This window comes from Lonchura striata, chromosome 8 (assembly GCF_050655825.1).
Source record: "Lonchura striata isolate lonStrDom1 chromosome 8, ASM5065582v1, whole genome shotgun sequence".
Taxonomy (NCBI): domain Eukaryota; kingdom Metazoa; phylum Chordata; class Aves; order Passeriformes; family Estrildidae; genus Lonchura; species Lonchura striata.
The window spans coordinates 29,058,661-29,086,225 of record NC_140710.1 but is presented as its reverse complement, the minus strand read 5'-3'; the positions used below and the strand labels follow the sequence as shown (position 1 = coordinate 29,086,225).

At 45.1% G+C, this 27,565-nt stretch overlaps 1 protein-coding gene across 4 annotated transcripts; it reads right to left on the bottom strand.

The window, feature by feature from the left end:
* Window positions 1-26,422, bottom strand: FAM20B (FAM20B glycosaminoglycan xylosylkinase). 4 transcript variants are annotated; one of them, XM_085586703.1, is made up of 8 exons: window positions 26,388-26,422; window positions 19,490-20,020; window positions 16,361-16,447; window positions 13,953-14,062; window positions 11,643-11,814; window positions 7,736-7,927; window positions 5,322-5,381; window positions 1-3,515 (listed from the first exon to the last, which is right to left on the bottom strand). In XM_085586703.1, exons 2-8 carry the CDS (start codon window positions 19,864-19,866, stop codon window positions 3,500-3,502), a joined length of 1,014 nt encoding a protein of 337 aa, XP_085442829.1. In that variant the 5' UTR covers window positions 19,867-20,020; window positions 26,388-26,422; the 3' UTR covers window positions 1-3,499. The 4 variants fall into 4 exon arrangements, with proteins under 4 accessions (XP_085442829.1, XP_021401510.1, XP_085442830.1 ...); XM_021545835.3 differs by having other exon boundaries at window positions 1-3,257; XM_085586704.1 differs by having other exon boundaries at window positions 19,490-19,919.
* Between the last annotated feature and the right edge of the window lie 1,143 nt (window positions 26,423-27,565).

The window sequence follows — 27,565 nt, the reverse complement described above, 5'->3', positions numbered from 1 at the left end:
TTTAGGCAATCCATCAATGTTGCTTTATTAAAATCTTTACTCACACAATGTTGCTTTATGTGGGATCTGACCCCGGGGTATAGGAGTAGAAAGTCATGATTGCATTCTGTTTGCTTATTAGCAACTCCATTTGTGCAGCAGCTCCCAGGGGCCTCCTCTGGCACATCCTCGAGGGGGGTTTGTTTCCAGCATCCCGCTCCAGCTGCTGCAGTAAATAAATTACCTTCTTAATAAATTAGTACTTTTGAGTTGAAGTTTATTTGGCAAGACACACTCCAGTTCATCAGCTGCTGGAAGAAGAGCTGACTCGAGTGTCTCCTCCCCCTGATGGCTGACTTGGGAAGGAGGAGGTAAATAGCAGATGGCTGATGAGGCTCTTTAATTAGTTCTTGATTTCTGTGCTTCCAGTGCTCTGATATCATTGATAACCATGACACAACCAGTGTGTAACATCTGGGGCCAGTGGGTGACACATGCACAGTGAACAAGAATAAGGTGTCTGGAAAACCTCCTCCACAGAGCACCTGCCTTGCAAACAGTGTTAATTTTCAGATTCAAGCAGACCCTGTTGGCACGTGGATGCTGCTCCTCATTTCCTTTGCAACGGTTACAATTTAAAATCTCTCAGGGTTCTGCGTTCAAGCAAAATGACCATCACTGCCAAAAGGGCAGAAATTGCCACAAGGCCAAAACCAGATCTTCCTGTTTTTGGTTTAAGAGAGGAATTTATTTTTCTTTCCTGATGCAGAACACCAACCTCCAGTAGTGTTTCCAGCAAGCAGAAGCATCAATATCACAAATAAAAAAAACAATCCCAAAAAACAACCCTTTCTTGCTTCCTCCTATTGATAATGCTGGACTTCATGCCCTTTGTCCACAAGTAAACCAAAATAAACCGATACCCTGCTTTAAATCTTTGACATTTATACTGGGAAAACAACTCATGTCAGGTTCCATCTGACAGCAAAAGTTTTAGCTTAAAGCAATATGTAAGTCCTCAACACTAATTTAATTTCAAAGACTGAAAGATCTTTTTTTTGAGCCCATTATTAAATCAAATGTAAATATCAAGAGTGATCACATAGAAATCAAATATTAGATTTTGGTAGATCCCTCCCAAAATATTAAGAACTCATGTTTAAACTCAAAGAGAAGTATATACTTTTAGAAATGCTACAAGCCACCAATCATGTGCTTCACTATTTCCCCTTTGGGTAAATAATATGAAATTTCCTGGGAAACAGCTTAAACCAGCACTTGCTCCAGCCCCACAAGTACCACCCACAGCTTCTAAACCATGTTCTCTTATCAGGTGATAGAGGAATGAGCTTCACAGTGTCCTCAAAGCTGGCTGTGTGTCACCATTGTCACCATCCTGACTAAGAACTCCAGTAAATAACTCCAGATCCCATCATCTCATTGCTCTATGGCATCTATGACTGTGGCCAAGTCCAGAAGACAGCAAGAATTCAATCTCAGGTAAACAGTCAAATTCTACTTTCAAGATACTCTGCTCATGCAATGAGAAAAAGCTCCTTCCTTACATTAAGACCATGCTGGCTGAACACTGATGCAAAACTGTTCAATTTGGAAACAGTGATGATGCTGCTTCTCTTCTCAAGACACAAAGTGAGACCTGCCCCAAGGTTATCAGGTCTATGACACAAACTCATTGGCAGCACAGGCTGCAGTGCTGAAGGACAACAGGACTAGCATGAGTGCTGCAAGCCTGCCCTGAAAAGCCAACTTCTCTCTGTCTATGGCAAAACCATTAGCGAGGACTCCTGGATGACCATCCCAGGCAGAACATTGCAGTAGGGGTTGCAAGAAGCAACTGGGGAAGGCAGAAAACCTCCTGGAAGAGGTCACAGCTTGTGAGTTTAGCCACAGCCAAACCAGGTGAGCGTGGGACCCCAACACTGGTGTCCCCAGAAAGCAGTGCTGAGCTGGTCACAGGGAGAAGCAGAAAGCTCTCTCAGGTGAGATGAAGAAGACCACAGCTCAGGGCTGTGTGTGCACCTCAGGTTACTGCTGGTGACTGGGGAAGTCCAGCAAACACCTCTTCCCCCAGTCCCACATGCCCAGAGGCTCCACAGCACTCAGGGCTCACAGTAAAGCAGCCTGACCTCACTACGCAGAACTGCTTCCAAGGACAGATTCTGTCCTCCTCAGATACAAGAGAATGAACATTTGGTTAAAATGGACACAGGACTGCAAGGATATTTTCTCTACTCAGACCTTGCCAGATTAATTTATAAAAAGGGACAAGACAAACAGAAACTTAATATAACCCCTTAATTATCAAGTGCTGTATAACTACCCTGTCCTCTCCTAAATCTCCAACCCTGTGGATAAACCTTTGATAGGACTTCAGCAAAAACACTGAAGCATTATCACATAGGAGGCAGCCCCCTTTCTCAGCCTTTTATCAAGGAAAAGCCAAGTGAGCAGCAGAGGTCCCCTCTCCCACCCCTCAGACAATCAGAAGAACATCCCACCCCTGGGGGGGTGGTACAACTCTTCAGTCCAATAGTTATTTTATTCGCCCCTGCTCATTCTCTAAAGAAGCAGTAAAATGCCCAACCAGCTCAGAGCTGATTGTGTACAACCCTGAATCACACAAACTCGCCAGAGTATAAGGGGAGGAGAAGGGGAGAGGACTGTACTGTTCATCTCTGTTCATCCCCTCCAGATCCAGTCCACAAAGGAGTTCTGTATTCCACACACTGCACCAGCACCCAGAGCCGTTTTTATCCAGCGCGACGCCCACTGCCGGCAATGGACACGCCACAGTGGCCACGATGCCACCGTGGGGGCTGAGCCATCCCAGGCCTCCTTCCCACCTCTCACTGCTGCCAGCCCAAGGAAAAAGCCAGTGTCACCTCCCTTCCTCTGGCTCGGCAGCTTTCCTGTTCGTGTCAGTCCATCTTGGCCACAGCCCTTCTGAACTGATTGTGCTGTTTTTCTATCACTTTTTTGTTTGTTTTTTTTTAAAAAAGGAGTTTCATCTCGTGTTCCGCTACGATTACAAGTGAGACAGAGTCATCCTGTCTTCCACCAGCACAACATCTGGCCCAAACTGGTCTGTGCACTGCTTCACTGTAGCCAGGATGCTGAGGAGGCGCTGGTCCAGGGCGTCCAGGTGAGGGGTGGAGAGCACAGGTGAGATGGGGTCATGCGACATGGCAGTTTTTAAGGCAGACTTCAAGACTCCGTTCTTCAGGTAATTCAGCCTGTTCCAGGTAGAAACCCGGATGCTGCAAAAGAAACAAACACACATCACCACACCAGGGTCCTGCTGCATCCCACTGGGAATAGCGGCTCATCAAGAATAGAGACTCATGGCACAAGTGGTTTTGGGATGGCAGGATCCAGGTGGAACTGCATCATAGACAGGATCTAATGAAACTTGAAAGTTAAAGGTGATGAAGAATCAATCTGGTGTGATACAACTCTGATGTTACACAGGAACACTTCCAGCTGAGATCACAGAAGGTCTTCAGTCCTGAGGCCTCCTAGACGCAGTTTGGGAAGGAAAGAAAAGGAAGGAAAATGAACAAATTCAAACAAAAGTCAGGTCACTTCAGGAAGAGCATCACTGACCAATAATGAATCACAAAGGACAAAAGGCAGTTGACCAAACTTCCAAGAAAGAGAACACAGCAGTGACCTTTTCTCTTCACTGGACACTGAGCTGGTTCATGTCAGCCCATCTCAACTCTCCTGTTCTGTGAAGTCTCTTGGGATTCTCCCCTAAATCCTTCAGGACCAAATCTTTAGTACCGCTGGTCTAAACTCTTGGGTTTGATGGCTTCTAATAAAACCAGCAAAATAAACAAGTGTTGTAACAACCCTACAGTTAAAACAACTATGCAAATTAATTCTTATATGGCATTTGCCTGGTACCAGAAAGAAGGAAAATCTGAAAAGCAGGAAATTGCAAAGTCTCTTACAGAGATAAGCTTCTCCTTTGGTTGCATTTGGGGGAATCAAGATGACAAATACTCCAGAAGAATCTCAATAAAGAATGAAATTAAACATACATTTAAAATTAATGTAGGAAAATGAAAGAATTTAAAAGTTCTTTAACTACTCTCCATCTGACTTTTAAAAAGATTTGCAGAACATAGGTCAGGTGTACTGCAGCATGTAGGGAGCTGTGCTTAGTGCAAGCAAGATGAGAGTTCAGGCTTTCTGCAAAGGTCCCAGAGAATTTGGAAGAAGAACCTTTGAAGGACAAGCTTCACAGACAAGCTCCATTTGGAAGGCTTGAAGGAGTTCATATTGAAGTATCAGAGTCAGGAAATTGATATCTCAGTGTTTTTCTTCATGGAAATTTTCAGAGAATCCCAGAATGGCTTGGACCAGAAGGGACCTTAAAGAACATCTCATTCCACCCCTCCTTGCCATGGGCAGGGACACCCTCCACTAGATCAGGTTGTTCCAGGCCCTGTCCCACCTGGCCTTGGACATTTCCAGGGATGGGGCAGCCACAGCATCTCTGAACAACTTGTGCCAGGGCCTCCTCACAGGGAAGAATTTCTTCTCAATATCCCACCTAACTCTGTCCTCTGTCAGTGTGAAGCTATTCCCCCTTATCCTGTCACTGCAGGCTCTTGTTCTAAGTCCCTCTCCAGCTCTCTTGGAGCCCCTGGAAGGGGCTCTGAGGTCTCCTCAGGGTCTTTTCTTCTCCAGGTTGAACATCCCAGCTCTCAGGCTGTTCCAGAGGAGAGGCACTCCAGCCCTTGGGGCATCTATTTCCTGAGAAGTAGCAATGGCCTGGTAAGAGACTGGACACAGAACAGAAATCAAAAAGTCACAGCCTCTGAAAATAAAACCACAGCTCAAAAGGCCAAAGCAGAAAAAAAACTCTGCAAAGAAACTATAGATTTTACTTGAGAGGAGCCCCCTGAGCAGGGCTGCAGTTTTCTTTAGAAACCATGTTTGAAATGATTGAATTGCCATCCTTCACTGCTGCCAGGGAGAACTCAAGCTGGGAGGTGAACGTTGATTTGTCAGGAGCTGGATGGGGACAGCTGCAGATGCAAAGTGCCTGTCACTCTGACTGTGCACAGAGCTGAACCAGTGACCTGGAGGTGACAACACTTTCTGCAGCTAAATCTCTGCCTTCATGAAAATGGACTCCTCGGTTTTTTGGGCAGTGACCATCCATCAAACAGACAATATCTCAAAAAAGTACAGCACTGTGGACCCAAGCAAACCTTTTCAGGTTGCGAGTTGGCTCCCAAGTTAATGACACTGCAAACCTAAGGCCAGCAATTACAAAAGGAAAGCGAACAGCACCTCTGTGTTTCACTTACATGCAGCACTGATAGAGAGGAGCTAAGATGCTTCTTTCATCCAGGGCAGGGTTTCCAAAGCTGAAAAGCAAAATGAAAACCAAGTGAACCAGCTGAACTCCTAAGGTTGTTCTCAACGTAAAGAGCTTTCTAAAGAATTCAGAGAAATCAATACTAAGCAATTTCATGCTCCAAGAGATCAAATCATTTAAATTAAAATACAAACAGGCCATAACCAGTCACAGATATAACTTTCATTGGCATCAGCTAAGCAGGTAAATAGATGCAGCACTGTATACCCAGTTCTTTACCAGACCAAGGCACCTTAGAGAGGCATTTCAGAGGAGTTTACAAGTGATGAGGAGGGGTAAGGAGTAACTGGTATTCTGGGCAGGCAGAATGGGAGCTTTGCCTGTCTGACACAGCTGGGCAGGGAAGGAACCAAACAGCAGCAACAGTTCACTAACAAAGTGATCAACTTAAACATTTCAAGCCAGAAGGCTTCCATAGTATTTCAAGCTTCATCTAAACACATGCTGGATTTATTTTTCATAGTTTCTTCTTCCTCATAATACTGTATTCAACTAAGAACTTTCCCCTCAATAAAGATAAGTTGCTGTAGGGGGCTGGCATTACACTGCCCAAATAATTCTGTTATTTGTAGCTTCAAAACTAATAAGTTCCAGGGAAGTGGTCATGGCACCAAGGAGCATCTGCTCTTACTCACATGGTTTAGTTTCAACAAGGAACTGAGATCAGTGATCCTTATGGGTCCGTTCCACCTTATGGGTCCGTTCTACCATAGTGCTGTGAAAAACTATCCCCTACCCATTATTTCAAAGGACTTGAAAAAACAATTTAATATTTTATTATAAATAAATGACTTAAATTTTCAAGAAAACAATTTACTGTCAGCCTGCAAAGCCCCACCAAAAATATATTTTCATAACGCCACAGGAAAGTACCATAATGAAAGGACTTGACCTTCAAACCCCATATTCACTTCCAGTGACTAATCCATTGCCTTCCTTCCTCTTAGCACATTGTCAGTGAGGAACAGAAAGAGCATTTTTGCCAAATTCACCTAAAGCAGCAGTAATTAAAGCAGCTCCAAGGTGGAATGCATCCTGCTGTCGTACTGGAGTATTACTGAACAGGCTGATGACGGGGAGGATGGATGAAAAGATGGAAGAAATCCACTATACTGAAGATAAATGGGAAAATAAATGTAACTCCAAGCCTTCCAAGGATCTCCAAGGTCTCAAGTGCTGTGTACACTTGGTACAAGTGGTGTGCAAAGCCAGAGCAGAGCCTGCCACAGGAACTGCTGGTCCTTCACAGAAGGGAAACTCACTGCCACTGCTCATGGGAGTGCCCACCAGAAAAATACATAATCCAGAATTGCTGGACTAAATTATGAGGAAGGCAAGTAGATAACCTTTATGGGTTTAAGAAAAGTTAATCAAATTGTTGTGATTTAAACAAGGCTGGTCTTCAATATGATTTTTAACTTAAACTATAGTGGACAACATACAAAAAAACTTCAGCAAGGACAGAAGAACTCATATTCTGAACAAATTTTTAAAACATTTTTGTTTGGGTAAGAATTAATGTCGACATTTAGAACATCATCATTTTTGTGCTGGGTATCACTTCTATCTCCATTCTAAGCTTTTTAACCTTTCAAAGCCAGAGTAGGCATATTCAGAAGGCAAGGAATGCCAAATTACACAGAAATACATTTTAGAAAATCTGCTTCTATTAAAGCACTCACTTATACTGACTGGTGATAAATAAAAAAGCCAAGGTTTTCAATCTTCCATTAATTAAAAGCCTAAAAGGAAAGGGCATTTCTGGGGATAGGAGGAGAGACTTGAGCAAACCTTTGAAAGTTGCTTTGGCAAATACTGTGTTAATTGGGAGGTTTCTGTAGCTTGAGTAGGACTTTGCCAAGACAGAAGAATCTCTAGAGCACAGAGTAGAATCATGGAGTCCTAGAATGGTTTGGTTGAAAGAGCTGGGTTAAAGCTCATCTTGTTCCCCACCCTGCCATAGGCAGGGACACTTCTCACTATCCCAGGTTGCTCCAAGCCCCTATCCGACCTGTCCTTAGACACTTCCAGGGATGGGGCAGCCACAGCTTCTCTGGGCAACCTGTGTCAGGGCCCCCCCACCCTCAGAGGGAAGAATTTCTTCCTACTATCTCATCTAAACCCACTTTCTTTCAGTTTGAATCCATTCCCCCTTGTCCTGTCAGCACCACAGCCTTTGAAGGGCCCTAAGATTTGGTGAGTAATTTCTGATAAAAAGGAAAGACTATTACAGAAGATATTAAAGAGTAAGTTAGAGAGAGAAAACAGAGAGAGACAGAGCAGATAAATGTTGTGCCCTTGCACTCACCACTGCCAGGCTGCCAGGACTGTGCCCAGGCTCACCTTTTGGCATTGTCCAGCAGGATGAGCATGCTGGCTCCCTCATCATCCTGGAAACTCTCGTAGTGGTGCCGGTCGGCGTTGCCGATCAGGTAGTCAAAGATGGCTGTGTCGATGATGTCCAGCAGGCGCGGGCCCGAGTCGTACGGGGATGTTTTCTTCACGGCGTCGCAGTAGCTCTCATCATACTCCCACCTGCAGCCAGAGAGGAACCAAGCAGCACATTCAGGGAACCACCCCTGCACAGCAGCAGCAGCTACACTCAGTCACCTTCCAGTGCACCACGAAAGGGGAGCAGCCCAGGCTAGACAAAGAAGGAAGAGCTGGACACCAGTGTTTCATGAGAAGAGTAAACCCTGCATTAACATCCCAGCCTGTGGAGCAAGCTGTAGGTTCAGTTCAAAGACACACAAAGATCATCCTCCTACAGAAAGCAAAGTCAGAGTTTGCTTCCTCGCCACTCCACAGTGGCTGGGCTATGTTACGGGAAGATTACTGCCATGCCTTGCTTCTTCAACTTCCCACGGAACACTTCAGTGTTCTCGTTCTGTGTCTCTTTCCATTGCCTTGAGCTGTTTCCATCTGGCTTTCCAGCCATCCTCTTCCTTTTTTCTTTTTAATGCAAATATCCTCATCTGGTTAGTGATGAGCCCCTCTGTCCCCAGAAGAAGGGCTTCACAGGGGTCACTCTCCTTCACGCACAGCTGTCTCTTTCCTTCCCACTTCCTTTCAGAGTATCTCACCTTCTTCACCACTGACATGATTTCAAGCTTCCCTCTTATCTCCTTCTTCTCCTACGTGTAATCTCATAACACGGATGTCAAGTCTCAATTCTCCAAAGCTAGGATTTTAAATTTTCTCATTTTCTTCTTTACAGCTTTTAAACCTATTCAACACCACCACCAAAACAGCCAAATCTCTGGTGTATATCCTTCCCATCTGTCAACCTAAATAACAAGGACATCTTCCATGTAAGGACTGAAACAATCCTTCACAAAATAGCAGTTAAATTGGAAATGCCTTAAACCATCTGTGATTAGGAAACAGAGATGGAAGCAACACAAGCTGGAGAGACTTGCTGACATGCTCAAGACTGCAGATAGTCATAAAAGTAGGAAGATCAGAGTTTAATTACTACAACTGCCACATATCCCACTTCATCTTCTAATGATCTGGAACTAGAGATCCCACTATCCCACCTTGCTTCCAGGTATCCAAATCAGGGAGCTTAAAAATTTATCTTCTCAATGTTCTTAATAATAGGTGACACATGTTCCTCAAATGCTGTGCCTAAATCCCCCTAGAAAGAGGGATCTTTGCACCAAGGTCCAACTCACACTCAACGTGTAGCACAAATCCACACAGCAAGAGTCTCAGAACCTCTTCTTGTTCTTGATGTATTTCTTATGCTGCATCCCATTCTCCCTCAAGTGTTTATTTTTCTCTCATTTTTCTTCAGAACAGTACTTAATCTCCTTGCCACAATTTTTCAGATATACTATGCACTCTCTCATCTTCCATGCAGTCTTTCAAAAGAGACTTTTATCCAACACTCATTTCTGATAATTTATATTGTATTAGCACAGGCCTTGGAAGGTCAGGGATTTTGTCTATTACACCTCCATTAAAAATTACATACACTAATGTGGCTGTGTGAATTATGTTCAAAAGGTCATCTCAAAACAGCAGCTAGGGCAGGAAAAAATTCTTACAGAGTTATTTTTTCACAATTACAAGGCACAGAAAAGGAAGAGCATGACCCAAGAACCTGGGTCATGCTGCACATTTCACTTTGAGAATTCTGATCTCTCAAAGTGAAATGTGCAGCATGACATGGTTAAAAACATCAGAACCCTGTAACTTCATCGGAAGGAGGAAAGTGTGAGTTTAAATACACCAAATATCAAATCAGCACAGGAATCAAGGTAAACCCCTGTGTAAGCAGGCAGGGTGTGATGAAAAGGAGCCTCTCAATAGGAGCAACACCTCCAAGAAATTAATCTTGTTCATCACTGCGATGTACTGTGTACTGAACACAGCTGATTTTGACCTGCTGGGAAAGAAAAAACATCTGCTGCTCAAAACTCAATCTGTGCATTTTATACCCTAAAACAATTCAACAAAGCCTTTGGATGATATTCTGAGAAAATCACATCATCAGAAATCAACGGATACTTTAGATAAAGGACTGAAAATCTCTTCTAATCACTTCCAAGTTCAAGATAGATTTGGAAAAATTTACTAAGCTCAAACCCATTTGTTCTGGTCATGGCAGAAACATGCCCACCTCAGGAACTCAGATGTGTTACATCTATTGTAGAATGCTGCTTATAGAAGGACAAATGTAGGATTTAGCATTCTATACATGCTGAGCACGGTCACCAAATACCGATGGCATTCAAAGCAAAGGACTTTCCAGGGTGTGTTGATGTGGCACAGCCTGATTTTTTGGTAACAGGGGAAGGCCACAGGTGTGGCTTCTGTGAGAAGCTGCTGGAAGCTTCCACCATGTCTGACAGAGCCAGTCTCTGATGGCCAGCAGTGGAAGCATGACAAGTGACTCCGCAACACAGAATATAGATGGGATTTACCTCTGGGCACTGTGGGATCTTGCAACAATCTTTGAATTGGTGGAAGTAACATTGACAATGGTACCCACAAGCAGCAGTTTTCCTTTTAGTCAGAGAAGAGGAAGAAGTGAGGACATGTGAGGGAAAACAACATGGAAATACCAAGGTCAGCGGAAAATAAAGAAGGGGAGGAGGTGCTCCAGGTGTCAGAGCCAAGATTCCTCTGCAGGCTGTGCTGAGGACTGTGATAAAACCAACTGTCTCCTTTGAATGTCTCAAGTCCATCGGGGATGCAGAGCCCATGGGAAAAGTGCTCATGGCAGAGTGGGTGGATGCTAGAGAAAATTGTGGCCCAGTGAGAGACCTGAATAGAGAAAGAGGGCCCCTACTTCCAGAGAAAGAAAGAGCTTGCTTGCTCTCTCCTTGCTCCCAAACTGGAGCAGCCTATCCCTAAAAGACTGCACCCCATGGACAAGTGACCCACGCCACAACAGTTTTAGGACAAGTGTTTGCCCATAGGAGAGACTCATGGCATAGCAGAGAAAAGACTCCTCTCCTGAGTGAATAGGAAAAGATCTCCAATGATGAACTGACCAAAACTCCCACGCCCTGTCGTCCTGAGCTGCTGGTGGGAAGGAAGGAGGGGTTGGGGAGAAAAAAGGTGTTTTAAAGGCTTATTTTACTTCTCATTGTCCTTCTCTGACTCTGTTAATAATAATTTTACTATATACCTTTAAATTTGGACCTGTTTTGCCCTTAGAGTATTTTTTCCTAGTTGTTATCTCAACTCATGAGACCTTTGTTAATTTTTTTCCCTCTCCTCTGCCCAATTGTAAGAGAAGTGGGTAAGTGAGCAACTTTTGTGAGTGCCTGGTGTTTGGCCAGTGTCAAACCACAACACAGGGCCCAGCTGAAGTTAAACTAGTTCCACAACTCTGAAAACAAACCATATGGATAATGAAATTAGGTATGGTACAGTGCTGCCACATTTCATGGGCCACAGCATTAACAGAAGGTCCAGTGGCACATGAGAAGAATCTTAGTTTGCCTGCAGACAAGATTCTCAGAGCTTAGATTGACTGCATTGTGGAGCTCTGTTCCAGGCAAAATACAGGAAAAGGACAGTGCTTAGTATTGTGGAAAATGAAGATTTTTTTTCTTCCTCATTTTAATTTAAATTTTATTCTGGACTTCTTGGCTTCTACTTTTGTAGAAGAAAGCTGTCGACACAACTGTAGGTTTTGAAAGCACTTAGAGCTCTTTAATTAACGACTGTATCTGCAAGGGTCATTTTAGTGCAAATTATCATCTGTAAAGAATAACACGGCATGTTCTCATACCTGGCCAGTTTGCCCTCCCGGTAGGTCCTGCCCCAGGGGTGCCGGTGTTTCTGGAGCGGCCAAACGTCCGGCAGCCACAGGGTCACTGAGCCCTCCATGATGTCCCCATCTGCACAGGCTGGCTCTGTCTCCCGACAATAGTAGCACTTCCCATAGAAGCAAGTGTTATTGCCTTAAAAAGAAAAATTAAGAGGTATCAAATTAAGAGGTATTAATCCAAGGAATCCAACTGAAATTCAGGAGCATGTTGTTGCAGCAGAGGTTTCCCCACAACAGGATTTTACTGCACTTGTCTTCGTGGTTCCTGTCTCTGAAAGGGAGAGGCTCAAAGGAGATTACACAGACATCCATTCATTCAGAGCAATTAAAGAGTAATGTGAAAAGGAGAGAGCAATTATATTTTCTAATAACTTTATCACTCTGAGAATTAATACAACATTACACTCTCAACAAGTTTTTGTGATCCTTTCCTAGTCCTGAGGACCCTGACTTTGCAATGTTAACACTGCTTGCTGTTCACATTTCATGCTTCATATGTCAGATTTCCCACTTACTTGAAAAAGCTGACCAAAAAGAGATAAGTGAAAAGACACACATCAGAACTTGAAGGGATTTGGTGCCCTGGAACTTGCCACAAGTCTCAGCTACTTGAGCTGACTCGGCAGAGGAGACAGAAACAAGTATCAGTCTCACATGATCTAGGAATGCAGATCTGTCAAAGCTTCAGCAGTGTCTTCTGACAGGAGAGGAGCAACAAAATGCTCCAGCCTTTAGTCCACTAACACTGATGCATCCTGTAGCATCAAGTAATCTGGAGCAGCCTGCATTAGTAGTTTTAGTTTAACATTTTCTATTTTCCTCTTCTTAACCCACCTTCGCTTGATCCCTGCCAAGTTAAATCCAGTTCCATGCTCACAGATGTTCTTCCAAAATATTCTTCAGCTATGTCTCACTTAATTGTGATTACTCCCTATCCTTTCTTCCTTTGGTTCTACGTCCAATATCCTCCCCAGAGCAGGCTCAGCTCTCCAAATTCCATATTCTTCCCTTTTCATCCTCACACAGCCCCACCTCTCAGCCAGCACTCCTTTGGAGCACAGACCCTGTGCTCCCAGTATCCTGTCAGACAACCCGAGGATGTCACAGATCATTACCAACACAGAGCTTGCAGACCAGATTTCTTATTTGTATGGAAAGCCTGCAAGTCTCTTTTCCCATCCTGGGTCTGCAGCAGGTCTAGCAAGAGACTAAATTCTTTAATATTCTAGCTGTAACTCCAGTAAACCTGCACTGAGTATGAATGAATCCTCTCTTCTTCAAAACCTCAGGATTTTGGTCAAATTTGGCCTGACGAAAGAGTCTAACCTCCTCCACAGATCCACCCATTTCTTTAGTTCCTGCTTTGCAGAACAGCAGTTCAAAGGAATCTAAGGAGGAGCAATGAAAATTTCTGGAGCCTTATTTCTCAAGGCAACACTGCTTCTAGCAAACAGCTTGGTTATCTCAACAGAAATTGGAAAATGTAAAGGCTGCCTGAGGCAGGAGCCCCATGTGAATGCCACGAGAGGCTGGAGAGGCTGAGCTGAAACTTTCATCTGGAAGTTGCACCTTGTAAGTGGCAATGTCAGGCAGCAGGTGAGCCTGCCAGCAGTGCTGCTAACAGGAACGTTACCAGCGGTAAGGAACAATCATCTCTGGAGCCTTCTGATTAGGAAATGAAACAAACAAACAAAAGAGTAATAATTGGATGGTTTATGAGAGCCTGAGGGAGTTAAAGCTGCAGCATAAGTAATTTCTTGGTGCTTAATGACCACCTGGTAGGAGTCCACATTAATAGCTTCTATTATGTGTCCTTCACAGCATTATTATTATAAACAACACAGGGAAGTTCTGCCATTGGTTGTAAATGCTCTGCAGGCTCTGATGCAGCACAAACAACATCTAATACCAACCAGTGTGTCAGCTTTAAAAATTATCCCAAATCACCACTCTCTTCACATTAAATACAACTTTATTCTCTTCTTTTCAGATCTAATCACAGACTTTTCTAACCATCTCTGACAGCAGAGAGAAAATTCTTACTCAAAAAATAAAAATCCCATCTGTAACAGCAGTATGTGGGAACACTACTTGAAGAAAACCGAGTCCTCCTCCCTCTCCAAACGGGGTTATCCAAGATCCCTCCTGGCACAGAAAGAGCTTCCTGCATCATGGTTAACTGCTCTATAGCCGTGTCAGGCTCCCACAGCTCTTTTTTCCCATTAAGCATTTTTCCTCTCCTGGGCAGCAAAGTCCATGGAATGCACTTACCCACAGTCATGAAGGTGCCCAGGAGCTGCTCCGTGGCCACTGGTTTGATCTCTGTGCGCAGATTCACAAACCTGCCAACCACCAGCGGGGCTCGGCGGAAACCCAGGATTCTGATTTGGGGTGAAAAAACACGACCTGAGAATTTGCAACACAGGCAGCAGTTCAAAATCAAAACAAAACAAAAAAAAATCCCCATAGTCTCTGTCAGAGATGACAGAGACCAAAGAGTAAAGCTGAAGCCCTGCAGCAACCTCCTCTCTTCTCCAAGGCAAAGTAAGGAAACTAATTTTTCTTATGTGCCTGGATGTTAAACTTACTTTATAGGCCATCAGTGACACTCCTTTATTAGAGCATTTGCAGCAGAGCAACAGAGGATGCACCACAATCCAACTCTCAGAACTCAGACCTCACACCAGAAATATCCATCATGTGTCTGAAACAGGCTGAAGCAGTAAAACCATATGGCCCGTGGGCTGGTCACCTGGAAAGATCATTTCTAATTTGTGGGAACCACTATCTATTAAAATGTTATGCTTAAGCCAAATTCAATTACACTTGAAAGCAACCAATCCAAGAGTTGTTTTGTTTGGCACAAGGACAGAGAAGGGAAGAGAGAATGGTAGTACAAAAGTGAATGCCTGAGAAGTGCCTGGAAAAACAGAAGTGGGAAGAACAACCATAAAACTTGCAGTTACAAGATCCAGGTTCCACTCCCATGCCTACCACAGCCTTTGCTCTGTGACCACAAATGACTCAGGTGTTTGTAATGGAATTTTAAAAGTGCTTAAAGAAGCACAAAGATCAAAGGAGTGTTAGCCCCAAGTCTCTTAATGCACTTTTGACACCCTTTGGATAGTCTTTGCATCTCAGAAAAAGATCCTGAAAAGGCTCTTCTGGAAAAGGGACAACTGGACATTCCACAGATGTATTGGGAGAGTCACTCCAAAAAGTGAAAAGGATTTGTTTTAGATATTCAATGAGTAAATCACCTTCCATCAGTATAAAATAACTCTAAGAAAGGGCAACACAGAATGCCTGTCTGAACAAGTCATGTGCATCAGGACAAAACTCAGAGCCAATACCAAGCTATGCACAGCCTGAGCAAAAGCAGGTGTTCCAACAAAACAAACCCACAGCTTATATGTGGAAAACCTGCCCCTGTATTTTCAGACCCACAGTTGAGAGGACATGATCCTGGAAGGCACAGCCTCCCCATCAGTGGTAAACACACAAAATGATCCCAGATCCTTCTTGAAACAACAGCATCCTTGGAGAAGGTATTCCTGAAGAATAAAGAGCTGCAGAGCCACAGAGAAAGGCCAGAGAAAAAAGCACAAAATCATGACCAAATGAACAGCAAAAAAGAGTTAAGTGAGATTTGGACACCTGAAAGAGGTTTTGATTGAATGTTCAATCACTACTTTTTCAGGGAACCTGAAACCTGTATGCTTTTTGAAAGCACAAATGAACTGACATCTGGAATTTTTGGTCTTAATATACCCTGATCTTGGCCCACCAGCACAAGCTGGCTGTAGCAGCAATGGATGTTACTCAATTAGTTATCATCCTAGATCTTCTAATTCTTCCTAGAATTACTGATTTCTACTGCCTGTGCAATGAGTTCCACAGATGTATCAGGACTAACAAACATCTGTCACCACCTAAAAGTTTAGTCACAGTGATAAGGTTCTTATCTATGTACTGAGAAACCTCAGTTTCAGTTCAACCATTCTATCCTTTGTTATATTTTTCCCTCCTTATTCCTTTTCTCAAGATTTTATGTGTCTTCACCACCAAATCTTCCTATGAGGAAACAGAGACTGTGCTCATTTATGTTATGTAAAATTGCAGCACTAACAGCATTTCAAAACTATTGACATTCGGTGTTTGGTGTTTTCTGTCCCATTCTTTGAACATCCTATAATTTTCATTTTTTCCTGTAATTGCACCTCCAGCACAGGTCTACAAAACCACCTGGATACCCCAAGCACAATTAGTGTATGAATAGCTGGTTTTCCTCTAGGATGCACTGATTCATAGTTAGTGTAGACTAAATTGTTAGTCTGGACATTATTCTTGACTTCTTAGTGAACTGGACATGAACTTAGCACAGACATTTCAGACTCTTTCATGGCATTTGGTTAAGGTCCTTCTCACCTACAATATTAACTAGAGTGGTTTCAGGGCTCATTCTCCTTTCCAAACTTTTCACAAGTATCTAAAATGTTACCCTCTTGAACAGATCTTAGAAACAAAGTTTAACAGAATAAGCTAATTCTTATTTTGGCTTCAATGTGGTAAATTGGCAGGTTAGAGGTAGCTCCCATCTGAGGTGCATTCTTCAAAGAACCCCTTTTTTCTGGTATTTTCCAAAGACAGTAAAAGCAGATAAAGCAGTAATTCCATACCTATCCAAGTGAAAGGCTGCCACTTCTGCGTTGTGTCTGTCGTAGCCAGCATAGGGTTCTCCTTCCACTATATAATCCCTGGCATATCTGGAATTGAGAGAAATCAAATGAAGTGAGTCTATGTAGAATCCCTGTCAATTTTGCTGTTCAGAGTAACAATTTAATAATAGTTTAAGAGTCTCTGGGTTACTCTGCAAGTGACTGCCAATGGGAGAGTAGAAAAACATCAATGAGATTGAAGTGTCCAGACTGTTGAAGTGGTAAATAAGGAGGAAAGGTCAGTGATGTACAGTGGTCTCCAGAGCTCGGGAAGCAGTTCACATTCCAACTAATAAATTTCAATCCAGCCATATGCCAAGTCACATCTTAGAGAGAGCACAGACCCTGCTATGGAACAGGGGGCTATTTATACTGGAAAGCAGCAATTCTACAGATGATTTTGGGGTTAGAAAGAATTGTACATTAACAGTTCTCAAATACAATCTTATATTGTGGAAGAGATAGCAAACGCAATCTTAAGTAGATCGAAAATCAGCAAGCATGAACCTGAGGACAATACTGGGTATAAACAGAGCCTTTATCCTGGCAGAGAAAAGACATAATGAACAGCAAAAAATAGAAATTAGGCACTTATTGCAACAACAATGGTGTATTTTGGTGAAGTGCAAGGCTTTTTGCTACCTTTTTTATCTTATAGTAGTTGGTATTTAGTCAGGGCAAACACCAATTTCTCAGCTGCCTGACATCTGGATCAGTGTAGATACTGCTTTAGCACCACACTGCAGCTGAGTGTGAAATACCATAATCAATACTGAGCAAACGGGTGAAATGCAACATGTTTTCAAATAAAATAGGGCCAAATTAGGCTTCCTATTTTCTCATTTCCATCTGTGTATCCAATTGTTTAAACTGGATTACTTCCAGCAGAATTTGTGTTCAAGCAGTAGCAACAACAATGTAAGAGAAGGCACTGAGCTGCACCTGGTGTTTTAGCCTTGCTCAGGGAGGATGTGGGATGAGAAGACAGTCCACTTCCCCAGCCTGAGCAAATGCTTCAGCTTCTCTGCAAGGCAGCTCAACAGAGAATTCACCAGTGCAGGACTCCTGCCAAATGGGAGCTTTCACCAAACCAGCATCTTCTGTCACATATACCACCAGATGTGATGATGGCAAGTATTATATGTTAGTAAATTAGGGTGAATTTCAAGTAAATTTGAAGTGAGACAGTTAATCCTCAGAACATGTCCTCGAAGTTGGTACGTACTTACAGGTGGCTTTTGGAAACATGGTCACATTTTGAAAGCTGCAGAGCTAAAATTTATTAGTAAATCCTGACCAAACATTTTGTTTCCATGCACAGTAGGCATCTAGTCCTTTCCAGAGCAAAAGTAATGAGGGAAGTCCTCCTCCCCAGCTGGTAAGTTTGCTCAGAACTGTTTCTAGCAGTAACTTTGACAGAGCTTTCAAGTCCAAAGCTAGTTAAACAGACTCTCTTGCAGTGCCAGAACAGGACTCTGCCCACAAACCTGGCTATTCAGCAGTCACAAACAGAACCTGGGTCTACCAGGATGGCCAAGACCACCCTCTCTAGTGCTCCTAAAACATTCCCAGCTGCATGTGTCCTTGCTGGAGCACAGGGGCTGTGTTTGCCTGCACAGACCGGGCATTACAGAAGGCAATTGAACTCTTGGTGAAACACTTGACTGCAGTCCATGACACAGAGAGCTCTCTGGGAATGCTGTGAATCCCCAGTGCCTCCACTGGAGATGCCTCTGGTACCACCAGGATTTGGTGTGCAAGGCTCATGCTGTCTGGACCTGCAGGGGAGCTCCAGCCAGAGCAGGAGTTGGCTGTACACAGATTTTTTTCTCATTCTCTGATCATAAAATCAGAGACTGCTTTGGGTTGGAAGAACATTTCATTCCAATTCTGCTGCCATGGGCAGGGACACCTTCCACTAGACCAGGCTGTTACAAGCCCTGTCCAACCTGGCCTCTGAACACTACAGGGATGGGGCAGCCATAGCTTCTTTGGACAACCTGTGCCAGGGCTTTATCACCCTCACAGGGAAGAATTTCTTCCCACTATCCTATCAATCCCTGCCCTCTGTCAGTGTGAAGCCATTTCTCTTGGTCCTGTCACTGCAAGCCCTTGTCCCAAGTAATTTCTCTTGAGCCCCTTTAGGCACAGGAAGGGGCTCTAAAGTCTCCGTGAAGCCTTCTCTTTTCCAGCCCCAACTCTCTCAACCTGTCTCCAAGCAGAGGTGCTCCAACCCTCAGAGCATCTTTGTAGCCTCTGCACTCACTCATTAACAGGATAGGAAACCTTAATGCCTGTTTAACCCCAAATCTTTTCTGTGATGACACTTCTCATTTGCAGTGAAATCTCCTAAAGGACACCTGGCCTTACTTTTTAACATCTTTCTTCTCCTTTTCCCCAAAGACAAACAGAAGTTCAAAAAGCTTTACAGCCAAGACTCTTCAGAAACATTCAATCGTGTCAGTTTTTTTCTGAGGATCACTGTAAACTGAGGCCATGCCAAGGAATCATCACTACCCTCCATTCTCCAGTACTCACTGCTGGCAGACAGGAGGCTCAGGGGCTCTCATTCTGACCTACCCAAACCATTTTTACAGCCTACACTCAACTACACCAGACACAGAGACGTACTTTAGAGGCGACTGCCAGGATTCCTTCCTTCCCTGCTCCGCACCCTCTCCTGACAGTCTGACACAACGAGGAGGCAAAGCTTGTCTCCAAACTGCCAGAAGCTGCACTTCCACAGTGAGGAAGATACGGCTCAGAAACATCAGGTGTAACCAACTTCCCCTCAGGATTGAACACGGTGATTATTCTTTTAATCTAAATACAGGCTGTACTGAGCATCAAGGCTGTACAGCCTGAGAGACAGCTAATGTTACTAGAGCACCAGCAAGGCTCCATTCTGTCTCAAAAATAACAGGATGGTCTTTCCACTTACAGAAAAATTCGTAACTTAAACATTAATGAGACATCATGGAGAAAAAATGAATAACATTAATGAGACATCATGGAGAAAAAAAAATGAATATTTTATGAAAATATATAAATGAAGTAGTTATTAATGCAGTCATTGAAAGCAGTATTTACCTCTTGGGCTTGAAGACAACCTTCTGTCCTCCTTCAAGTATCAGCAAAGCTTTCAGCTGCGTCCCTTTGTACCCCACATCAGCTTTGATGATCTTCTTGGTGGTCATGGCGTGCATGACAGCGCCCAGCTCGGGGGTGTCCTCGGGGTACACCTCGCGGGGCACCACCCACTGCGCCGCGATCTCCCAGGGCGACTGCAGCGTGTGCTCCAGGCGCGGGTCCAGCGCCACGCGCAGCCCCGCCAGCATCCGCTGGAACGCGCGCTGGTCCTCCCGGTTGGCAGCCGACGTGTCCAGGTTGTCGATGAGGAAAACCTTGGTGAAAATGAAGATGACGAGGAGGATGGCCAAGAGCACAACTCGCTGCTTCAGCTTCATGGTGCCTTTCAGCCCTTCTCCCCTGACCCTTTCTTCCAAGCGTTACAGGAAGTCTGTTGGAGATCAGGATGAGGAAGGGGATGTTAGTTGATGAATTTCATGCCTAACTTGCATTGTAAAAGATGTATCACCACTGAAGCATCTCCTGGTACCCCTAAAAATAAACAAAACATAAACTTACAATCCCGCATATCCCACCAAACTCCAAGTCAAGTTTGCGGTTGGAACATAAGCCTGCATTCGTGGAAACCCATATCCTAAAGCCTGAACACTTTGGTCAAAACACACTGGGTTTGCTGCCTTCCTGCAGCCTTTCTATGATCTGCACAGAAGGGGAAATTGCCAGATAGCATCTCTGCACAGCTGAAATCATAGCAGCTGCAACCACCACAGGCAAGACTTTTGCAGGGAACTGTAGTTTAATGTGACTGCTCTAATTTCACAAGCACTTCTCCACTAGTGCAAGATCCCATGATTGCTGGTGTCCTAAAGATCTATCCCTCAGAAAAGCTCCCAGGTCGATTTTAAGACAGCTTACAACAGTGAGAACAGCTGCACAACCTTCTTTCTTGAAGGTACAAGTCATAAGGACAGAATAGACTTAATTGTTTATTGCCTTTCATTTACTGCCACTATAATTTACTCAGCTTTTTTTCCATTCTTAAAAAAAAATGAGCTGGGGTGGGGGATGGCATCTTTACTTCCTCATAGTTAACTAAGTTCCTTCTGCATTCAACTGTGAAACCCATAACCACAGAAAACATACAAGGTGTCTGCAATCTCAACCAAATTAACTAGAAAAAATATCCCAGACCACTAACCCTTGCCTGTTCTCAGCATCCTCACCTACAACAGTTAAAAACAAATCTGTTTCTACATTGGCCTGCAAAACACATCTGGCCCTTCAAGAAGCCTTAGGCAGGGCAGTGTTTGCATGTAAAGACCAGAGAACGCACCATCAACTGTATTCAGTTATAAAGACAGAATTACCTTCCTAGTATTAGCTGAATGCAGCCAAAAGCCAAACAGAAAGGGGACATGAGGCACACTTCTGAGGGGCACTGGGAGCCAGCACGAATTTCTCTTCACCAGCCACACTGATCATGCAAACCCCAAACAGCTGGGGGGGGGGGGACTGACACAGAAAAGCCTTCTCGTGCGATTTAACAATAAGTGTATAAATCAGCCATAATTAATCATGGCACTGGAAAAAAAGAGCTGCCACAGACTCATTTACCAGCAGCAACCACAGGACAGCTAGGCCATGCCTGGCGAGGCACACACAGGTCACAGCCATCAGTGCAGAATCAGGCTGGCACGGTGTTAAGTGTGTTAGTATAAAAGCAAATGCAAACCCACAGAGGACTCCACAGCACCCAGAACAAATTTCCATGAGGTCTAGAGCAGACCCACCCAGCCACACAGCTCTCCCACATCCCTGTCAGCACTCACAGCAGGACAGAGACCCCAGCAAGAGCAGAGACTAGAAGCCTCTGGGATGCTTCAAACTAGAACCATGGTCTTCTGTTAACTGTGTAATACTGATTTTACTCTGTTGGAAAATAACTGCTTGTACTCATACTGAAAGAGAATGAATCACATGTTTATATGGAAATTAAAGCATATTATTCTGCTTCATCTAGTTCTGTTTTGGCAGCCTGTTCTTCTCCAGACAGCACTGCCACCTTGCACATTACCCACTGCAAGTACAAGAATGTGAAGCACAGACAAGGAAGATGCACCTGACCCAAAAGCTCTCATTCCTGCAGATAGACTCACCCAGGAAGAGATCCTTAAATAATAATCACATTATTCTTAAACTTAAGCAGACAAGCAAAGCGGACTGGCTGCACCCGCACCCTCACATTTTAACTGCATAATTCACCTCTTTAAAACCACTAATTCTGAATAATTTTGAGCACTGCTTCCATTCATTTGTAAAATCCACTACAGTTTGCAAGAAGCTAGGCAGAAGAACAGAGGTCATTTCAGAACACTTACTCCTCGCTATGGGATATGTACACACACATTTGAAGAAAGCCTCGCAGCCCAGCGCTGGCTGCCTAAAGCACTAAAGCTCAGGGCAGGATGTTCCACACCTCTGGAGCTCAAGATGAGCACTCACTTTTCTAGACTGATTTCCAGGAATGCTGAGTTTCTCTGATATTCTTCCTGGGACTCGTGGGGAGAATACAACTTCAGTCACTTAAAATAAAGGTAATTTACTTAGTTTATCTTTTGTCATGGCTTTGAAACTAATTTTGGCTGAAACCCTCCAACGAGGTAAAGAGAATTTACAAAAATAAATAAAATTCAATATTTAACTATTTATTTGCTGGTGAGTGGGCTCTCACGTTTTAGTGACATCTGAGGACATGAGTCATCTGCTGCTTTCCTCCAACAAACACCAAAGCAACCCCGAGGTTGCCATGCAATCAATTTCCCAGTGCTCCACGCACAGCCTGCACTTTGCTCCTTGGTGCCAACATGACACTCTCTGCTCTGCAAGACACGGGAATTGAATCCTTTTATGAACAAATTTACCATGGACAGCAAGAACTTGAGTTTATTGTTTTAAATTGAAGATGGCAAGGGTGACAGCGTTGAGGCGATGTAAGAAAATATTTATGCCGTTTTGGAAGAAAGTCATTTGAAAAAGACAAGTCTTTGGCAAAGGCTTGGAATGGAGAGGAAGATTATGAGAACTCCAGAAGTGTCAAGCTGGAATGAGGAATGGCCCTGGAATGAGGTCAGAGATGAGAAAAGTGAAATAACAATACACCACCAAAATTTTAAAAAGAACAAAATAAGGTGAGTGTGAGCAGAACTCTGTGCAACGAATGGCAAAAGGGTCTTAGACAATGACAAAAGTAAACCCAGTCAAAAAGAGAAAACAGCCAGAAATAAACAGCCCTAGCAGCTTTTTAATGCTGTAGCTAACTGCAAGGTTTGCATAAGAAATGCTTCTTGTTTTTCGCTACCTCTTTGGGAAATTTCCTGATCAATTTTTTCTCTTATTACAACCAGGTCTGTATTCTCAGCAAGTATGAGTTTTCCAACTCAATATACAAATAACAGCATCTCCTCAGTATCATGGTGGGGTCACTGTGCACACAAACACACGAATTAAAGCAAGTCTTCTGGCATTAAATACCAACATCAGACCACTTCACTCCCAGTTCAAAAAACAGCATGCAATTTGCCTGCGACAAAAATTACAGCTACTATAAGCAGCCAACAAAGTTACCAGAAAAATCCCACACGACATTTTTTATTGGAGTCACAAAATCAATGGCGTGCCTCATAGCCTAATATTACAATCTTATTTTTATATCATAAAGCTTTTTAGCTGCTATGTCAAAAATACTTGTGTGTACAATTTGCCAGGATTTCACTATGCTCCAAGTCACAAATCAGGTCTGGGGGCATGCAAAGGTTTAGTTTGGCAGCACAAATACGCAAAAAATCATACCTCAAGCAGACACTGATCTGAAATGGATATGGTGGAAGTAGAGTCTAATTCCCATTTAATGCATGGGGTTTTTCTTATATACACTATACCTTTTGGGATCACCTATCAAAAGGCCTTTAGAAGTTCTCCAGTAAATCCTGGAAAACGCCTTGAAGAAACATCGTATACAGTAGTGACATTTTCCTCTTCCCAAAACATCCTTCAGTCTCGCCAGATCAATCTTCCTTCCTATCCTCCCCTCTCTGGCCAGTTCCTTGGTGGCTCATGCTTGCCTTCTCTGTGTGAGCCTTGTTATTCCAGTTTCCACAGGCAGGCTCCCACAGACCTCTCCTTGGATTTCTCAGACTCATTCTGTCACTTCCACTCTCTGTGTGCTGCCTGCCCTGTGTACAAGTTTAGTCATCTAGTGCTCAAGGCTTCCCACGTATTTACTTGTCTGCTGTTTCTCCATCTCCTTTCCTCTTAAAAACCTCATTATCTACAGGCAAAATGTGGCACAATCTACACTCAAACTTTCCACAAACACAACTGCACCCCTGGTTGAGAGCTGCAATACTGATAAATATGAAAGACCACAAGCATTTTAACCACTGCAATATCTCTGCCTGCAGCTGCAACAATCAGGAACTGCCTGAAATATTCTCACACAGCTTTGGAAAAAGCAGAATAATTTTGTCCATCTGTCTGCCCACCTTGGCCTGTTATAACTTTAGAATCTGTCACCTGCATTTCTGCCAAATTTGTCAGAGGACTACTTGCATGAGCTTTATAAAAACCACAGGCCAGATAGAGGACAGAAGCCTTGAGAAAGCCAAGGACAAGTGGGTAAATATCCTGAATCTTTCCCAGCTGCAGGCACAGCAAACAGGAACACCTGACTCAGCTAGCTGCACAAATAAGGACAGGGTGGATTGGGATACAAGCGGCTCCTGGGTGCAGCCCTGAGGAAGGAGAAGCCACCAGGCACTGAGGCCCATGGGAGCCAGGCAGGAGTTGCTGGGGTAGGATGTGGCAAACAACTCCTCAAGAAGCCCGGCTGCATTAATCCTCCTTGCAGAATGACTTTCCACCAAGCGCTGTTTCCTATGGAAACAAAGTTTATATAATCACACTTTTCATGTAGATCTACCAGCTAATTCCAAACACATCTGAGAGGACAGAAGATGTTTTGAAGACAGGGTTTATGTGTTTATTGGAAGCTGGCAGCCAGGGGTGCTGCAGTGTTGGCTCAACAGTTGTCTGCTTGCCTTGGCCATGTAGGCAACCCAAGAGCACACAGCTGGTAGGGGCGGGAGCTGGGAATGCCACGTGGGCAGGGAGGGATTGGGAACACTGAAATGGGGAATGGTACAGGACAGGGGCTGGAGCCAAGGGCCCTGATACAGAGGGTGCTCGGACCTGGTCAGAAGACAGCCAGAACAACTCTCCCTTGTTCCCATCCCAGTTACTGACATTCCACCTGACCACTACGGGTCAACAAAGCCAGCTGGAAATGCTTTAGGGAGCCTTGTTCCACTTGGAAATGAAGCCAAGGCAGTGAGAAAATTCTGCAGTTTCCCTTCTCCACTTGACATGTTTATTCATCTCCTACATAAGATTGACATTAAAAATTCAATGAGGGTCCATGTACCCATCTGGATTTTAGCAGTGATGAGCCTGTCTCTGCTGTAGGATGGTACCAATCAGCCTCCTCCACTCCTGAGGAGAGGCAGTGGGATTTTGGTGTCAGAACCAAGCTGACGACTTTGTACCACGAAGCAAAATAAACTTTGTACCTCAAATGGAGGCAAATCTTGTAGTGACTGTGTAGGTCAGACTTAAGGACACGATGGGTGCATGGAGTCATTTTCAAATTAAAAGAAAACACAAAAATGCCTGTTCTGTAATAAATACTAGGTGGGCTCACAATGAACCCACTGCAAACCTACATTTTAAAGTTTACTCTGCTCAACCCCTAAAGAACTATGGATGTCGTATGGCCTCAGAAGGTACAATGAAACAGCTGCAGTGCTTATGCACATCTGTATCCAGAAAGGATCCAAAGAGAGATATCCTTTAAAAAGGGTTAAAGCCATGCCTTTGACAACCACAGTCAGCGCTTCTATGGCCACACACTGTATTTTTCCACCAGTGGACAACGACCTTCGCCAAGCTGCGACTGGCACTCGGTGAGAACCCACAGAGCACACGGCTGTTCCCAAGGGTTAACAGATGGCCAGAGAGGCTTCACAGCTGTACGGGGCTCCGTCCCCAGCTCAAAGCCAGCATCCAGAATAGGAACGAACGGCAGGAGTGTAGATAAAAATCCCCATCTGCCAGAGCCGCGTCCGTGCAGCCCCCGCCGACCAGGGGCGCAGCCGGGGGTGTGCGGGGCCGGAGCCGCGGCTCGGGCCGGACCTGCCAGGAAGGACGTGCAGGTGCTGGAGCGAGTCCAGAGAAGGAACAGAGCTGGGGAAGGGTCTGGAGCACAGGTCTGGTGCTGAGGGAGCTGGGCGAGCTCAGCCTGGAGAAAAGGAAGCTCGGGGGGATGGATCTCTTCGCTCTCCACAACTCCCTGACAGGAGGTTGTGGCCAGGTGAGGGTGGGCTCTTCCCTCAGGTAAAAAGCCATAGGACAAGAGTACAGAGCCTCAAGCTGCGCCAGTGGAGGTTCGGGTTGGACACGGGGAGGAATTTTTTCACGGTAAGGGTGATTAGACATCGGAACGGGCTGCCCAGGGAGCGGCGGAGTCACCGTCCCCGGAGGTGGGTGAGGAAAACCTGGACGTGGCACTCGGTGCCGTGGTCAGGTTGACAAGGCGCTGTTGGGTCAGCGCCTGGACTCGCCCATCTCGGAGGTCTTTTCCAGCCTCACTGACTCCCTGATCCTGTGATTCTCCCGCCGCCGGTGCGGCCCCAGGGGCCCCTCCGCCTCCTCCCTGCCGCCGCCAGGCCCGGGAGTCCCTGCTGTACCCGCCCCGGGCCACAGCAGCGCCGCGTCCCGTCCCGTCCCGCTCCCGTCCCTCAGGCGCCGCCGGCCCGGCCCCGCCGCCCGCGCCCGCCGCACTCACCGCGCCCGCCGCCCGCCCGCCATGGCCCGGCCACCGCCGGCCCCCGCCAGTCCCACAACATGGTGCCGCCCAGAGCCCCGCTCCCGCCTCCTAGCCAATGGGCGCCCGCCCCGCCCGCCGTGCGCCGCCCGCCCGCCAATCAGCCGCCAGCGCTGCCCTGGCCGGGGAGACGCGGCCGGGCGCCTCCAATGGGAACGGCGGGGGGGGCGCCCGGCAATGGGGCGGCGGCAGCGGCGGTGGGGTTAAGCCGGCCCGCCCGCCGCCGGTGCCGCGGCGCGGCTGAGGGGAACATCCCTGGCTTTAGAGGGGAAGCAAGCGAATGCACATTTGTCACACACGGTTTTCAAATGCATATGGAAAATACTTAGCTGTGTTTGCGCGCAGCAGCGCTCCGCGGGAGCGGGATGCTGTGGCAACGGGTCCTGTAACAACGCGCGCCGCCGTCAGAGGCACTTGGCTCCTCGCACTTTGGAATTACAGAATTCTAATTTAGAATTACAGCCCTCTTAAAGAGTATTATTATACTATATAGCCCCATTATACTACACGTTATGACTACATGCAATCTCGAGCAATACACTTCCTTTTATAATCTAGCACCAATAAATTGGATGCTATTCAACCATAACATCAATAGAATTTTATCTCTCCCCGTTCAACTACAAATAACGTATTAATTTAAGATTTCCCCCCGTTCAACTACAAATAACATATTAATTTAAATTTCCCCTCTACGCTCACACACTCCCAGTATAAAATAACGCTCCAGTGTCAATTCAATCTGGCAGGCAGCGCTGGAAGTTTGGCAGGGAATGCGCAGCTGGTGCAATGCCAGCCTGTCTCAGCAGGAGCCTCCACCCAGCAGCACCGAAATGTGCTCGCAGGAGCCACGGCAGAGCACGGGGCTCACGGATATTCCAGTCCTGCACACACCCACCGCAGCTACAGCCCGTGCATCCCCTTCCTCCACAGCTCCTCACCGTTTTCTCCATTGCTTCTGCTCCACTTGCTGTTCCTCATCCTTTTTTGGTCCGTTTTCACAGAATCGTTTAGGCTGGAAAAGACCGAGAGATAATTGTGTCCAACATAGTTGACTGCTGTAGCTTGGGCTGCTTTAACACTGGAACAAATGCTGCACTTGCAGACTGGCCTGAAGTGGAAAATAAATGTATTTCTTT

Coding starts and splice junctions, on each gene's coding strand:
- FAM20B (XM_021545835.3), bottom strand. CDS start 19,866: ATGAAGCTGAAGCAGCGAGTTGTGCTCTTGGCCATCCTCCTCGTCATC. Junction 14,063..16,360: donor GCAGCCTTTCACTTGGATAG/GTATGGAATTAC, acceptor ACCCCAAATCAG/AATCCTGGGTTTCCGCCGAG. Junction 5,382..7,735: donor CTGCTGGACAATGCCAAAAG/GTGAGCCTGGGC, acceptor TTTGCTTTTCAG/CTTTGGAAACCCTGCCCTGG.